Below are 15272 nucleotides of genomic sequence, written 5' to 3' on the forward strand. Positions count from 1 at the left end.
CCTCCTCCCACCCTCCACCCTCAAGTAGGCCCTGGTGTCTATTTTTTTTCCTTTTTGTGTCCTTGTGTTCTTATCATTCAGCTCTCACTTGTAAGTGAGAACATGCAGTATTTGGTTTTCTGTTCCTGTGTTAGTTTGCTTAAGATAATGGCCTCCAGCTCCATCCATGTTGCTGCAAAGACATAATCTCATTCTTTGTTATGGCTGCATAGTATTCCATGGTATATATGTACCAATTTTTCTTTAACCAGTCTTCAGTTGATGGGATTTATGTTGACTCTATGTCTTTGCTATTGTGAAGAGTGCTGTAATGAACATAGGCGTGCATGTGTCTTTATGGTAGAGTGATTAATATTCTTTTGGGTATATACCCAATAATGGGATTGCTGGGTTGAATAGTAATGCTGCTTCAAGTTCTTCTACGACTCACCACACTGCTTTCCACAATGTTGGCCCATTTTTTAATTAGGTTGTTTTCTTATTCTTGAGTTTTAAGAGTTCTTTGTATAGTTTGGATGATAGTCCTTTATCAGGTATGTCTTTTGCAAATATTTTGTACCAGGCTGTGGCTTGGCTTTTTATTATTTATTTTAATAAAGTCCTCCAGTTTGTTTTTTTAATAATTATATTTAGTATCTTCATTTATCACTCACTATTTTGCTCTGCAGTTGCTAAAAGTACTTAGACACATTCTATATATACCTAGTTTTAGAATACTTTGTACTTCTCTGATAATTCAAAAATTTTAGTTCTATATATAAGAAATGACTACATGGTAATAATGGTGATCTGTGATTAATATTTTTTAATGTTTTATTGTTTTTATTTTCCAAGCATACATAAAAGTGAAGAAAATAATCTAATAAGCCCCATTTATCCACTACCCAGGTTTGACAACTATTAATATTTTGTCAGTTTTGTTTCACTGATCCCTTCTTCTTACATGTTCATGTGTTTTGTTCTTAAGATTCTGAATTCCCAAGGATATATTTTTAAATTTAAATATTGACAACAGCAAAATAGTATGGTTTCTCAAAATGACTCCACAAAATAATTTTTATCTATTTGGTTGTTTATGTTCTTATATATTATTTTAAAAATGATTTCTTTAGAAATAACTGAAATATTTAGTATTCAGAACTTTTTATAGATCCACATCAAGATCTTTTGAACATGTGCAAAGTTGCCACTGAAACATAAAATGTATCATCTTTGATAAATAGCCCTTAAAAAAAGCAACTTTCTTTATAGCTTTTTTCCTAAAAATCCTGGGATTATTAGGAAAGTATAAAAACTTTACCGTGTGTTTCTAATTTTAGAGTTTATAATAATTTTATTCTGTTTAATATAATAAAGAAAATCCAGTGCAGCTTGCTGTAATTGTTTATTTTGGGGAGATACTCTAGTGTACGAATGCCACTGAGATATTAATAATCATAGTATCTAGTTAATGCAAAAAAGCTTGAATTTATATAAATTTTTTAATTTTCTTTTTTTTTGAGATGGAGTCTCGCTCTGTCGCCAGGCTGGAATGCAGTGTGCAATCTTGGCTCACTGCAACCTCCGCCTCCTGGATTCAAGCCATTCTCCTGCCTCAGCCTCCCAAGTAGCTGGGACTACAGGCGTGCGCCACCACGCCCTGCTAATTTTTGTATTTTTAGTAGAGACAGCGTTTTGCCACGTTGGCCAGGATGGTCTCAATCTCCTGACCTCGTGATCTGCCCGCCTTGGCCTCCCAAAGTGCTGGGATTACAGGCATGAGCCCCTGCGCCCGGCCATATTTTTTAATTCTCTAATGCAGATTGCTTGTCATATAGGTGTTCAAATTTTTCTGTTCCTTTGCAACTATAATCCCACTTTACCCCTACCTTCCCTGCAGTTTATCCTTGGGAGTTTTTGCATTTAATAGCGCCACTGTAGATCAAGGGACCCCAAACATTGGTAGTCTATTTAACAAAATACTTGAGCTGATTTCTTGATAAAACTAGATGCAATTTATTTGCATAAGAGTCTTTTAGGAGGCAAGGGGATAGATAGATAGTCAAATGTAAAGACAATAGAAGGTAAAGCATGGATTTCAAGGCCTACAATGTGGATTATTATTTCTTTGTTTTCTTCTCTAATGCAAAAATTGGCTCTGAATTGCACATCTGGAATGACTATCTGAAGTAGATTTTTTTTAAATGCCTAGTGTTATTCCTCCTAAGATGACAGCATCTTGTTCTTCATTTGGGTAATTCTCCATATGCACTCTCACTTGTTCTGGTCAGCACTTAATCCTGGCCTGGTGAATTAGTAAATCACACCCTTCCGCCTGCCAGCCACATGATCCAAGCTAACCCATAAGGGAAAATGTTTACCCCTTATGAGACTGCTAGGCAATAGAGGTACTCTTTCCATGGAATTTGAATTTGGTAGGCCATGAGCCTGGGCCCAGACTACCAAGTGGATAGAGTCTGCCTCAGTATGAATTTACACTGCTGGAATCAGAATATAGAGACAATGAAAGAAGGCATCCTAATAACATCATTCCAACCTCTTGATCCAGCCATTACTGGAGTCAGTTTATTTGTATTTCTGTGTGATAAATATATTTGTTAAACTTTAAAAAAAATTTTCCCTTTGCCACATTGAGTTGACTTTCCTTCACTTGCAACTGAAAATACCCTAATATTCCATTTATTCAGACAAGTCACACTCCATATTTTCTAATAATTGAACTTCCAACTTTGCCATTTTTATGCCTCCTGTATATAGCTAAATCATGCGTGCCTCATTACTTTAACTCCAAGTACTCATCAGTGCCCTTAATCTCAAATTGTCTACTAGCTTTTAGCAAAAGCCCATTTAATCCAAGTGGACTACCAGATGAAGAGGTTAACAGTGAGAAAGTATGATGGAGAGAGGCTGAATAAAGAACAAACTAATCACGTGTTGCTTTAAATTTTGTATGAGATATGAAGACAGGTCATCGGAATGTAATATTATAGAATGTTAGCTGAAATTTCCATTAAATGTTCTATGAGATATAAAGCCAGGTCATCGGAATGTAATATTATAGAATGTTAGCTGAAATTTCCATAAAGATCCCTTCACAGAATTACGAGTTAATATAAATTTATTTAGCAGTTCATGTAGCAGCCAAATTAGCTTAGCTTTCTGGCATAACTACTTTTGTTTCCCCTCAGGCTGCAGGATAGAGGAAATTTTATGGACATACTTGGTTGGCATCCTTGTTCAAATGCTAACTCTGTTATCTTAGTGGAGGTCTTTCATGTCTCTGTGATTCAATATCTTTCTCTGTAAAATGAAAATAATAATGTTGCCTTTGCATTTGATTGTAAGGATTACATAATACAACAGATGTGAAATATTTGGGAAAAAGTGAGATAATAATTGTAAGCTGGTGGTTCCATCTTTTATTATCAAGCACTTCAAATTATTTAAACGGAAACCTCCATTAGGTATTAGTCCTGTGGGGCTTACTCAGGTAATAAATAGTGACATATATAAAATTTAGAGCTAATCTATGATTTCAGAGAGTTTAATATTTTTTAATCATCAGATTATACTACATACCACATTTAAACTAATTAATTTAGCCATTCCCAGTTCATACAAGACCTTCACATTTGATATTGCAGCCATTCTTTTGCTCTTGTGAGGAGGGTATCCATCTCAATTATAATTCTTTTATCACATATTTGCATATCTTTTTTTTACTATAACTATTAATGGTGTAGTGATGCTGATTTATCACTTAGCCTCTTTTACCTAACAATGTTGCCCTGAAGTAGGAAAGGATGAAGTTCTAAAATTAAGATGTAATTATTAACAATTCACCACCTGAACATTAACTAACAGAATCTGACAGTGGCTTTCCCCACAGACAAACCTCCACATTCAAGAAAGATGATTCCTTTATAATGAAGTTAGTTCTGACACCAATGTACATTAAGAGAAAAACTCCCAAAATATTATAACAACTCTGACTTTTAGAGTCTTAAAATGTAGTTATGGTTTGAGTAGTAAAATCTGAGCAATACTAAGGGTGGTTTTATTACTTTATAATAAGACAAAAATGATTAATTTTTTAATTAAATTTTTGATATTAAATATAAGCCCTTGGTTCCTTTGCCTATTTCTAAACAATGAAGAAGAATATATCATAGTCTATGATTTGCTATGAATTATGTTTTGTGATGGCTTATCGAATCCTCAGAACTGAACTGGAACTTGCGTTTCCTCTGTCATCAGCAAAAGCTTTTCTGAAATGTTTGCAAAGTTCCAGATGTATGGGGTCCCTGAATAAATATTATTCCAACACTGATCAGCTGCATAGGTGAAGACCGAGTTAGGAAACAGGTCTACAAGGATTTCTTAATGAAAGCAGGTGGCTGTTGATATTTTAAACAGATTCAATAATTAATTAGAACATTTTTAGGACTTTAGGTGCATTTCACAAGAGATTTCTGTAATATTCAGAAGGTAGCCCATGTAGGAAAGCACCTGTTCAAGATCATCATTCATGCTCTCTTAATGGGGGGAAATATTTTTAAAACTACACATAGGCCAAAAGTTCTGTTCCTAGCAAGGTAGATTAATTTTTTTGATTTTATTCACATGCTATAGTTTAGGAATTTCTGGAGAATCAAAGAACTGCCTTCCTAAGAAACACATGGATTTCATGTTAAAGACAGAAAAAGATTACAGTTGGCCCCATGTAGCTGCAGATTTTGCAATCACAGATAAAATCAATCACAGATTGAAAATATTTTTTAAAAGTATAACAAAAATAATATAAAAATATAACTACTATTTATGTGGCATTTATATTGTATTAGGTATTATAAGTAATCCAGAAACGATTTAAAGTACACAGGAGGATATGCATAGGTTATATGCAAAAACTCTGCCATTTTATAGAAGGGACTTGAGCATCTGAAGAGTTTGGTATCTGTGGGTTGGGAAGGACCTGGAACCAACACCCCCATAGATACAGAAGATCAACTTATATTCGTTTAAAACCGCTTTTGGCAAACTTCTAAAACAGACTCTGTGCAATAAAATTCACTTGCTTAATAAGTCACATTCCATACCAAGTTCACATAATGGTAGATTATCCTCAACTTCCATGTGTTTGATGTCCATTCAATATTTTATGTTTTCTAAGTGAGGTAAACAAATCTGTTGACTAGAGCTCTGAAGATACTGAAGCCTTCCCTTCCTTCTCTTTTACCATTTTTGTGTTACGAACTTCTACCAAGATAAATTTAAAATGCATTTGTTTTATACTCTATGTTTTACACTTTGACATCAACTAATCTTTGCTCACAAAAGAAAAGTTAGGACCCTTTAGCATTAATATACATAGTAAAAAATGCTGGAAAAGTTTTTAAATTGTTACTAGCACTTAGGCAAGTTAAATTCGCAAGCAATATTTTTTTCTGAAATGCATTGATCAGCAGTAAGGTACAAAATAAACTAAATCACATTTCATATCTCCTTTCTGTGGTGTTTTTGAAACTCTGAGTAATGACCCTGGTTGAGCCATTAATGCAAATCCTCAAAACTTAAGTAGTTTCTTGATACTTTTCATTTTGAGGCATCTTTTAAAGAAACAGCAGATGCCTCTCCACATGCATTCAAAAAATCAATAAAATTAATCAATAACACTCTCCACAGGTAATAAATGTTCAGAAGCATTTCTGCCTATCTATATTGATTGAGAGAATTGCTTCAAATCGGTTCTGATGTGTATAAAAATCATTTCCTTATTGATCAAAGTTTCTCTTCCCTGATATGTTATTTCATATATGGCACACAATGGTTTTTGTCTCTATTCTTGTATATTTGTGATAAATTTCTTATGATCTGTGTATGAGACTCATTTAAATAAAATATAAAATGAGTATTTTGTTTCTTTGGAGAAACCTATTGCTCAAAATTTAATCAAAGAATGAATAATCATGAGAAATTACTGAAGTTATTGTAATGAAAAATGTAATGATGTATTTCATTCACATTTTTATTATTTATAATAAGCTTAAAAGGTTTGAGTTTGCTTCTATTTCTTCTAACAAAGCTCCATTCATGCAGACACATTCCTCTAATCCAGAATGACACTATTACTGACTATATAAATAATAGAAAAGTACATACTTTTAGCCAATTGCTGACTCATAATATTGCTGGAAAACGTAACATGTTCAAACCTATAAGTGAATTTTGTAACCTTTTTGCTAGTGTATGTTATGTGTTTAGACACAGAGTAATAAGAAAAATAGATACTCTGAATTTTCTGAACATAAAGAAATTTAAAGTTTTGATAGATATAACATTTAATAATTCTCATTAAAAATGACTGTATTTAATTAACCCAACCAAGTTATGTATCCACAGTTACCTTAACTAACAGTACCTGATAACTGGTGGCTCACTGGGGAAATTGTATTTGATCAATTAAAGAGTCCCCCAAGGAAACACAACTCTTAATTCTTGATATATTAACTAGTGTTGTGAATTATTCCTCTAACAAAAAATCAAATATTTCTGTCAACATTATTTAATAAATTTCATAACTAACATAGGTTGCTCCATTACTAAATGACATCATTTGGCCAGTTAATACACCACCACAGTAAGTGTGCCTCAACCAGTAACTTCTTCAAACTTGGATTTATTAACAAGTTTCATGCCTCTCAGTGGTTTTTCCTAGGAATTTCAAGGAATAGGAATTTTCATATTGACAACCAAGGTCCAATACCTCTCTCTACCTTAGATGATTTTACTTTACCAGTCTATCAAATAAATTTTGTCTTTTCTTAATTCTTAAAACAAATTAAGTTGAGATCTTTCGGCAAAACAAGAACTGTTTTATTTTTTCAGGAACAATTAGTGTAAAGAATTGGATAAAATATATTCACTGTATTCAAAAATATTATTTGGGTGAGGCTAAGGGGATGTTTGCCAATATAGAAAGCATAAGCATTGGAAAGAAAATATAATCTGGTTTCCCCTACATCAAAAATTAAATGACAATTTTTAAATAACATCTTAATATAAAATACTTACCTAAAGATGTGGAAGTGTCTTTTCTGCCCACTAAGGCACTGGGTACATTGGATGGTCTCCAGAAACTCTAAAAGAATAGGGCAGCCTTCCTGAGTTTGTCACTTATTCCCAGGAAACTAGTTGTACAATCAGATTCTTGGAATCAATAGATGCCACTAGGGCGACCATGAATATAAAATTTTTAAAATATTTATTTTACTTATGTACAAATTAATTTAAATATATTCCTAGAGATGAGCATAGATTCACACTGGAAACTGGAGTGGCACACTCAAGAGAGATTTTGATAGATACATCTCTCCATCACGTTGCGTTTTAGTAAGGGCAACTGAATCAAAGTGGAAGGGATGACATGGAGCCAATCAAAAGAAAAAACTCATCTGGGCATATCATAAAGGATAAAAGCATGAGCCTTGGAGTCATATAGACCTCAAATCCGGATGTCATCACTTACAAGCTGTGTGGCCTTGGAGAAGTTGCTTTTCTCTCTAGACTTCATTTCCCTCCTCTGTAAAGCAGAGTATATGCTAGTATTTTCTAATAAAAATATGTGATATGTGATGTACTATGATAATAGTATGTTGATAATTTTAAATTTTCTAGTAGACACATTTTTAAAGAACAGGTAAAATTGATATATTTATTTGTATATTTATATATGAGATATATATTTATACTTATTAATTATATACATATATGTTAAAATCTATAAAATGTACCCAAAATGGTATCATATCAACAAGTAATCAATATAAAAATGAGTAATAGCCTATTTTACATTCTTTCTTCATTTGAAACCTGGTGAGCGTTTTACAATTACAGCACATTCCAATTTGTACTAACCACCTTTCACATGCTCAATAGCTACATGTGTGTCATAGCTGCTATAATGGATAGTACAGGTATAACCTACCCCATAGGGTTATTGAAGAATAAAATGAGGTAATGCAAGTAAAGGACTTAGAATAGTGCTTGGCAAATAATATGTACTACAAATGGTACTGTGAAAGCTGCTACTATTATCCACTGATATTGATTATAATATCTTCCTTGCTCTGCTGGGGGAATGGAAAAATATATGGCATGGCCCCTGTTCCTGAGTAATTACGAAGTTAAGAATGTAAGACAAATACATAGTTAACTAGAATTTTTGACATCTTATTATCACATGAATGGTATGAATGAAATGCAATAAGTGCTCAGAAAAGGCAGATCTTGTACTAGGAATCCCTTGTACCAACTTGGTGAAGAAAATAATTTTGAACTAGGATTTAATAGGCAGGCTGATTTTTATTAGGAAGTAATGGTTAGGGACCATGGAGACAGCTAGGAAAAATATTTCACTATAGGGAATTACAGAAGAAACAATCCAAAGGTAGGGAAGTGAAAAATACATTCAAGAAATGAGGGTGAATTGTTTGATGGAGAGCACAGAGTTCATGTTAAGAGTGTACTTGAGTTAGCAAATGCAGATTTGTATCAGAGTGTAGAGATCTTAGAAGCCATGCTAAGATACTTGGACATTATTCAGTGTCTGAAATAAATAGTAAAAAAGAGCACCGATTTAGGAGCCAAAGATCTGATTTCAGCCATATTCTGCAACTGCCACATGTGCATTTTCTTACCTTGGCCAAGTCATTTCAGCTCAGCTGTTTTATTTGTAACATAAGATGGTTGGATCTAAAACAAAACAAAACCTGAGAACGTCAGAGATGAAAAGGGGCTCTTTGTTGTTGTTGCTGCTGCTACTGCTTTCATTGTTCTGTTTATATTTGTGGTATTTTAGGATGAGGATAACATTACTGAAGAAATGCCTCAGGAATTAATATAGGTAGATTTAAAAGTAAAAATATGAAAATGAAAAGATCATTTTGATAATCATTTCAGTGGTCCTAGTGTCTTTAAAAAAAGGATTTTAACTAATATTGTGGAAAAAACAGTTGGAAATATTAATAAATGGCTGGGTTGGATTATAGAAAATTTGTTTAAAAGAAGAAAGAATGGCTAGGACTTGGATTGAAGGTGGGGAGGGAGGCAAAGTGAGAAATGAATTGTATTACAGTTTGGAGTCTAGAAAAAAAATATTTAGTATTCATAATAGAAATGGTAGAACCAGGGAGATAATTTGGCTGGAGATATGGGAAGGGATGTAAAATAAATGTTTTTAGTTATCAGGTACAATTTTTAGTACATATTATATATGCATTAGAATGTATGTATTTAGAGATTAATGGATATATATAAACAGTGACTTTTGCAAGAACATGAGTATTTTAGTTTCAGTTTCACAAAGTAGTAGAATCAACATTAAATAAAACAATTATGAGATTAACATGAGCATTAAAGAACTTATGCAACTAGAGAATTCAATGATATTCATAAAGAAGCCCCAAAGTGTGACACTTATCTGAGTCTTTTTTGCTTATTTATTTTTTATTATTATTATTTTAGAGACAGGGACTTGCGCTACCACCCAGAATGGAGTGTAACGGTGGGAATAGCTCGCTGCAGCCTTGAACTCCTGGACTCCAGCAATCCTCTTGCCTTAGCCTCCACAGTAGCTAGGACTACAGATGCGTGCCACCATACCTGGCTAATTTTCTTTCAAATTTTTTGTAGAGATGGAGTCTCACTATGTTGTCCAAGCTGCTCTCAAACTTTTGGCCTCAAGTGATCCTCCTGCCTTGGCCTCTCAAAGCATTGGGATTACAGGCATAAACCCAGTTGGCCCTAAATCTTAATTTATTAAAGAAATTCAAAGGCAGTAAATGAAGCAAGACTTATTGAGTAATAAAGTTTTCAATTCAAATACCAATTCAAGGCCGGGTGCAGTGGCTCAGGCCTGTAATCCCAACACTTTGGGAGGCCAAGGTGGGTGGATTACCTGAGGTCAGGAGTTCAAGACCAGCAGGGCCAACATGGTGAAACCCCGTCTCCACTAAAAATACAAAAAATTAGGTGGCCACGGTGGCAGGCATTTATAATCCTGCTACTCCGGAGGCTGAGGCAGGAGAATCACTTAAACCCAGGAGGCGGAGGTTGCAGTGAGCCGAGATTGCGCCACTGCACTCAAGCCTGGGCAACAAGAGTGAAACTGCATCTCAAAAAAAATAAATAAATAAAGTAAATCCCAATTCAACCTTCTGTGAGTCTCCTTCTTCATTTTCTAGGAGGAAAGAATAGCTACGTCACAGTGTTGAGTGAAAAACATGTGATGTAAAAAAGAAAGCTCTAGACATTCAATAAATGAGGGCTACCATCAACTCATTCCAGTAAACCTGGATGACAAAGAAATGGGCTCAAACCCTTTCTATTTAAAAATGTCATGAAAGTTTTTGTGCTCCTACTTGTAACACACTATGACTCTTCAAGCAACAAGCACGCATTAAGTACTGATAAGTCAAGTTCCATGATTATAAAAGAAATTGCAATAATAAGCAGCATGCATCTCAACCTTAAGGAGAATTTAGCTACATGAGAAGGAAAGTATTGAAAGGTTTAAGATAACTCCTGGTTATTCTAGGTGTACACTGTCAAAATCAAATTGACTTCTCACACGTGTTTCTAAAATTAATTTAAAATTTAATAAAAATTAATGAAAATTGATTGAAAAGTTTTAAAAATTGTAGCTAGAAAAAGTGTCAATATTACACATTTTATTAGCATGAGAGTGAGAGTTTCCAAATTATGCTAGTTTATATAAAGTGATTTTTTACACCCAGATAAAATTTTACCACTCAATTTGTATGGATTAATTCATTCTATAAACTTCTTCAAGGGATTCTATTGTTAATAATGCTTAAATTAATAATTATATTCAAATATTCAAGTTTTTATACCAAATTCAATTGAAACTGTTATGCCTAAGATATTAGTGAAACTATTTATTAAAATAAATACAGCATATAAAGGAACTATGTTGTGTTAAGAAAGTTATAAATTTATTTGGAACTTTGAAAGACCCTCTAATTCATAAAATTTGATTGAATCATTTAATAGCAGAGCAATATTTTGAGGTTAGGAGAAATTTAATTCTTGTCTTCAAAGCCAAAAGGAGTTGGCAAATTCATCCAATAGAGTAAAATGGACAGCAACATATGCTCCTCATTGAGTCCTATTGGTCAACAGAAAAGGTATTGATTTACTAAATATGAAAATATTCTAAAGTCTTGGCAGATAAAAATAAGTACTGATTATATTTTTTAAGACATATGAAGGAGTCATAATCACTCAATGATGTTGATATATACTGAGTTATTTGTATAAAAAATAGCAGTTACAAAATTAAATCAATCTTCTCCCTAGACTGTTTATTTTCTTTCCATTCTGTGAAAAGTATGACATCCTTATAACTTGAATGTTAACAAAAGAAAAAAAGTAAGGCATTTTTTACATAACAGATGTTTAAATATTTATCTGTATTTTAAAATACCTTTACAAATCAATTTTGACCATTTTTATTTTTAACCTATTTGTAAACTACTGTTTTTAATCACAAATTTAATTCATGTGATTTTTATGGAATGTGTGTATTCATAAATTGTTATAATTATTCTTGTTAAAATACTAAGCTAAATAACAATTTAATAATCTGTTCAGAAATTACATGTTACAAGACAATATTTTGCTTTTAATATTTTAATAAAAGATCTGAAGTAAAAATAAATTATTTAATTTCACATTTTTTAAAGAGACATATTTACTTCAACGTGAACATTATTAGTTCAGGTTTCACATAAATTCTCATGACAGACACTATTTAAAATTGTATTTCTACCATATTTTCATTCCATTGACCAAGTTCTGATATAGTTAAATCTTTTATTCTCTCTAAATTTATCATTAAGACACTGACATTCAGATGACAAGTGATTTGCAGTGTGGTTTGTTTTTCATTGCCAGTCACCAGGAGATTTAAAAAGATACCCATGCACTTCTCCATAAACACTTTCTCTATAAATGCTCCACTTTGTGGAGATGCTACCGGTAATGAGACTGTGGCATTTTTTATTTTGTTTCTGAGAGTACCTCTTCTCTCTCAAAGCAATTGGATACTAAAGTACTAATGTAGCGATTGACATACCCTGGTAAGTAATTTTGAACATTTTATAACTTAGAAAGAGGTTAGCATCCCTGTTCCCAGCAAAACTAATTTTTAAGCCACACATTATATGCCATGTAATAATCCAATATACTTTAAATGAAGTTGAACATGATTATAAATTTATATTCATTTTAGGAATTAGTTACGATACATACTCAGTCTTGCAATCTTCTGAAAATGAATTCAGGTAAACCTGAAAAACCTCATAATAAATTTGCTGACCAAAATCTGTTCTTGAAAAAACAAATTTTTGGAACACCTGAGGCATGGTGCTGTTGAATTAATATGAGGTTCCAATATCATTTTCTGTATTTTATTGAACAAACTTTCAGAAATTACCAGAGCCTTCATAAATATTTCCAATTATTATTTTTACAGATGTGAATAATGATTTAAAGCTAAATATTTTTCTTTTTCTTTATGGACTTGGTTCTGTTTGGTTTTGTTTGGTTTCACAAATAGAAAAGAGTATTTACCCCCCCCCTTTTCAGCTGTTGTATAAAGACTACAAGAAAAAAAGTTATTTGGGAAAGTCACAAACAGCAATTGCCTATAGAGTGAGGTTGGAAGTGAAATCCATATGTAATGCCTCTGTCAGCAAAGACTTAGTAGAAAATGGTTTATAATAAATATTCACATCTGCTGCTTTGGACACTCTAATCCATCCTAAGGATCTTTGCTGTGTCAGGTTTTGTTCTAGATGAAGAAGCCCAGTAGTTATAAAGGTATGCAAATAGGCTGTATTTATCATGGTTAGCTTTACTTTTATAACTTTTCTCTGTTTTAGAGGTATTCATGATGATTGGGGGTAAAATTTGTGATTAAATATTTCACTGTAGCTTTTATGGTGATATAATTCTAGAATTCTTATTATAAAATGGACCAATGCTATTTTCACAATATATCACTTACCTAAAATCTGTCAAGAAGGCATCATTGATAACAACACTATGCTGGCTGTGGAAAGCAATGGCTAAAAGCCCAGGCTCTGGATTCGAAGTGCTGTGATTAAATGCTAGCTCCTTCTATACCTAGGGTGTCATTGTGAGCAAGTTATTTCGCCTTTCCAAGCCTCTATTTCTTCACCTACATAGAGGAGGCATTTTTTACATAACAGATATTTAAGCATTTTTAAAATAGTACTAACCATTTAAAATACAGATAAATAGTACTAACTATTTAATATACTAAATAGTTAATACTATTAGTACTATTTAAAATATTAAATAGTTAATACTATTAGTACTATTTAAAATATTAAATAGTTAATACTATTTTCTTTATCATTAGATTACTGTAAGGATCATATGGAATTATCCATATCAAGCACTAAATATAGTATCTATCACATTAAAAGAGTTTAATACATTTTAAATGTTATTACTGAAACAAAAATATGCCTTCTAAGTATGATTAAATAATCCCATGGATAGTACTAATGTCATACTTATTTACACTAAGTACTGAACTTACGTAAACGTATCCTATTGTTTTACTTAACTCCAAGTCCCATGATAGTTTGTTACTGGACTTCCTTAATAAAAATATTAATTAAAATTGGATCCCTGATTTGTTTTCACTTTGAGGAAATGAGCCACTAAAAAATATATGGTACAAAAATTATGCAAATACCCTGTGCTGTATTTAGCCATCTTATGTAACAAAAATTTAATTTATCAAAATTTGAATTCTAAGCTAGAGTAAAAACTCCCAAGTCATTTTGAAATGGAAGTATTTATTTCCACTTCAGCTTCAAAAAAGTATTTGTTGAGTTCATGAGTATCACAATTTTTAAAGCAGGAATGTATATTGAGTTGTAAGTAATGGTTAACATAATTATTATAAATAAGTTTAAAGAAGAATACAAATATGTTTTCCATAAATTGTGAAAGCTATACCTTTTAAAACTTTTTAACATATAATTTATTTGAAAAAGAAAGTTGCCTTGCATAGTTGCTTTCAATCTGATCTCCTCAAAATGCTTTATTAATCGCAAATATAAAAGAATAGTATAGGACGTTTGATGAAATCTGCATATAAAGGAGGTAGACCATTAGGCTCTATGTCCCAATTCGAAAATTTTATAACCTAATTATTGATGTGTCTTAATTTTGACTCAACTTATTTCTTTCTTATACCTACAGGAGCTACTGCATATTTAATAACTGACCCCTAACACAGAATGATAATTGAAAAAAATAGAATGCTTCATTGCTTATAAACTGTGAACACTTGAAATAAAACTTTGATTCATTCTCTCTCTCTCTCCTCTCTCTCTGTCTCCCTCAGGTCGAGTTTTAGCTCAGGCAAGTGGTAATGGTGTTATCCATTTGCTAGATCTTAAATCTGGGGAGATTCACAAATTGATGGGCCACGAAGACGAGGCACACACGGTTGTGTTTTCTCACGACGGGGAGATTCTGTTTTCTGGAGGCTCTGACGGCACAGTTCGAACGTGGTCTTGACCGTCAGCACATCCCGCCACAGAGGGCATTCCCTTTAAGGCTTGAAAATGCCTCCTGTAGTCCCAAACCAGTAAATAACTGGTTAAATGTGCCAGCAGGTAACACTTACAGTCTTCTTTAAAACATACTTTGGACATATATTTTAGTGCTCATACTGTTGTTACTAATAAAAAAATAACTTTATGCTCACCCATTTGTGTCAGGGTCTTTTTTCTCTCTCGTTTTGATAAGAATTTAGAGACACAGCATTTTTGCTAGGGGTTTTGAAAGAAACAGCTTTACAATGACGCCTAATGACAGACTAGATGAATTACAGGAGATTGATTTTTAATGTTAGAGAACAAACTGCAGGAAAACCTGGCTACTTAAAAAAAAAAAAAAAAAATCAGATCCAAGCTGCAGGAAGACCTGAAGTTTAATCATGCAGCACCAGGGAAGTCTTTCTGCCACCAAAGGGTCAAATAGAATCGACAAGCCTACGTTTTCACACATTGTTTGACAATGATTATGCTTTATCTATTAATAATAATTGGGGACTGCAGATGGCTTAAATCTAAATGCAAGCCTCTTCCGGAACTTTCATCTCTGCAGCCCATCCAAGAATGCGTTAGGTATAATTACAATTTTTT

At 32.7% G+C, this 15272-nt stretch overlaps 1 protein-coding gene across 4 annotated transcripts in view; it reads left to right on the forward strand.

Moving 5' to 3' along the window:
- SPAG16 (sperm associated antigen 16) overlaps nucleotides 1–14832 on the forward strand; it is a 1150408-nt gene extending 1135576 nt beyond the window's left edge. For 3 of the 4 annotated variants that reach the window (XM_024243621.3, XM_054549802.1, XM_024243623.3), the window contains one exon: nucleotides 14468–14832. In XM_024243621.3, the coding sequence (XP_024099389.1) occupies nucleotides 14468–14643 (176 nt within the window). In that variant the 3' untranslated portion in view covers nucleotides 14644–14832. The remainder of the gene's footprint in view (nucleotides 1–14467) is intronic. The other variant, XM_054549801.1, reaches the window with a different exon arrangement.
- The last annotated feature ends 440 nt before the right edge of the window (nucleotides 14833–15272 follow it).

The sequence above is a fragment of the Pongo abelii genome, chromosome 11 (assembly GCF_028885655.2).
Source record: "Pongo abelii isolate AG06213 chromosome 11, NHGRI_mPonAbe1-v2.0_pri, whole genome shotgun sequence".
Taxonomy (NCBI): Eukaryota; Metazoa; Chordata; class Mammalia; order Primates; family Hominidae; genus Pongo; species Pongo abelii.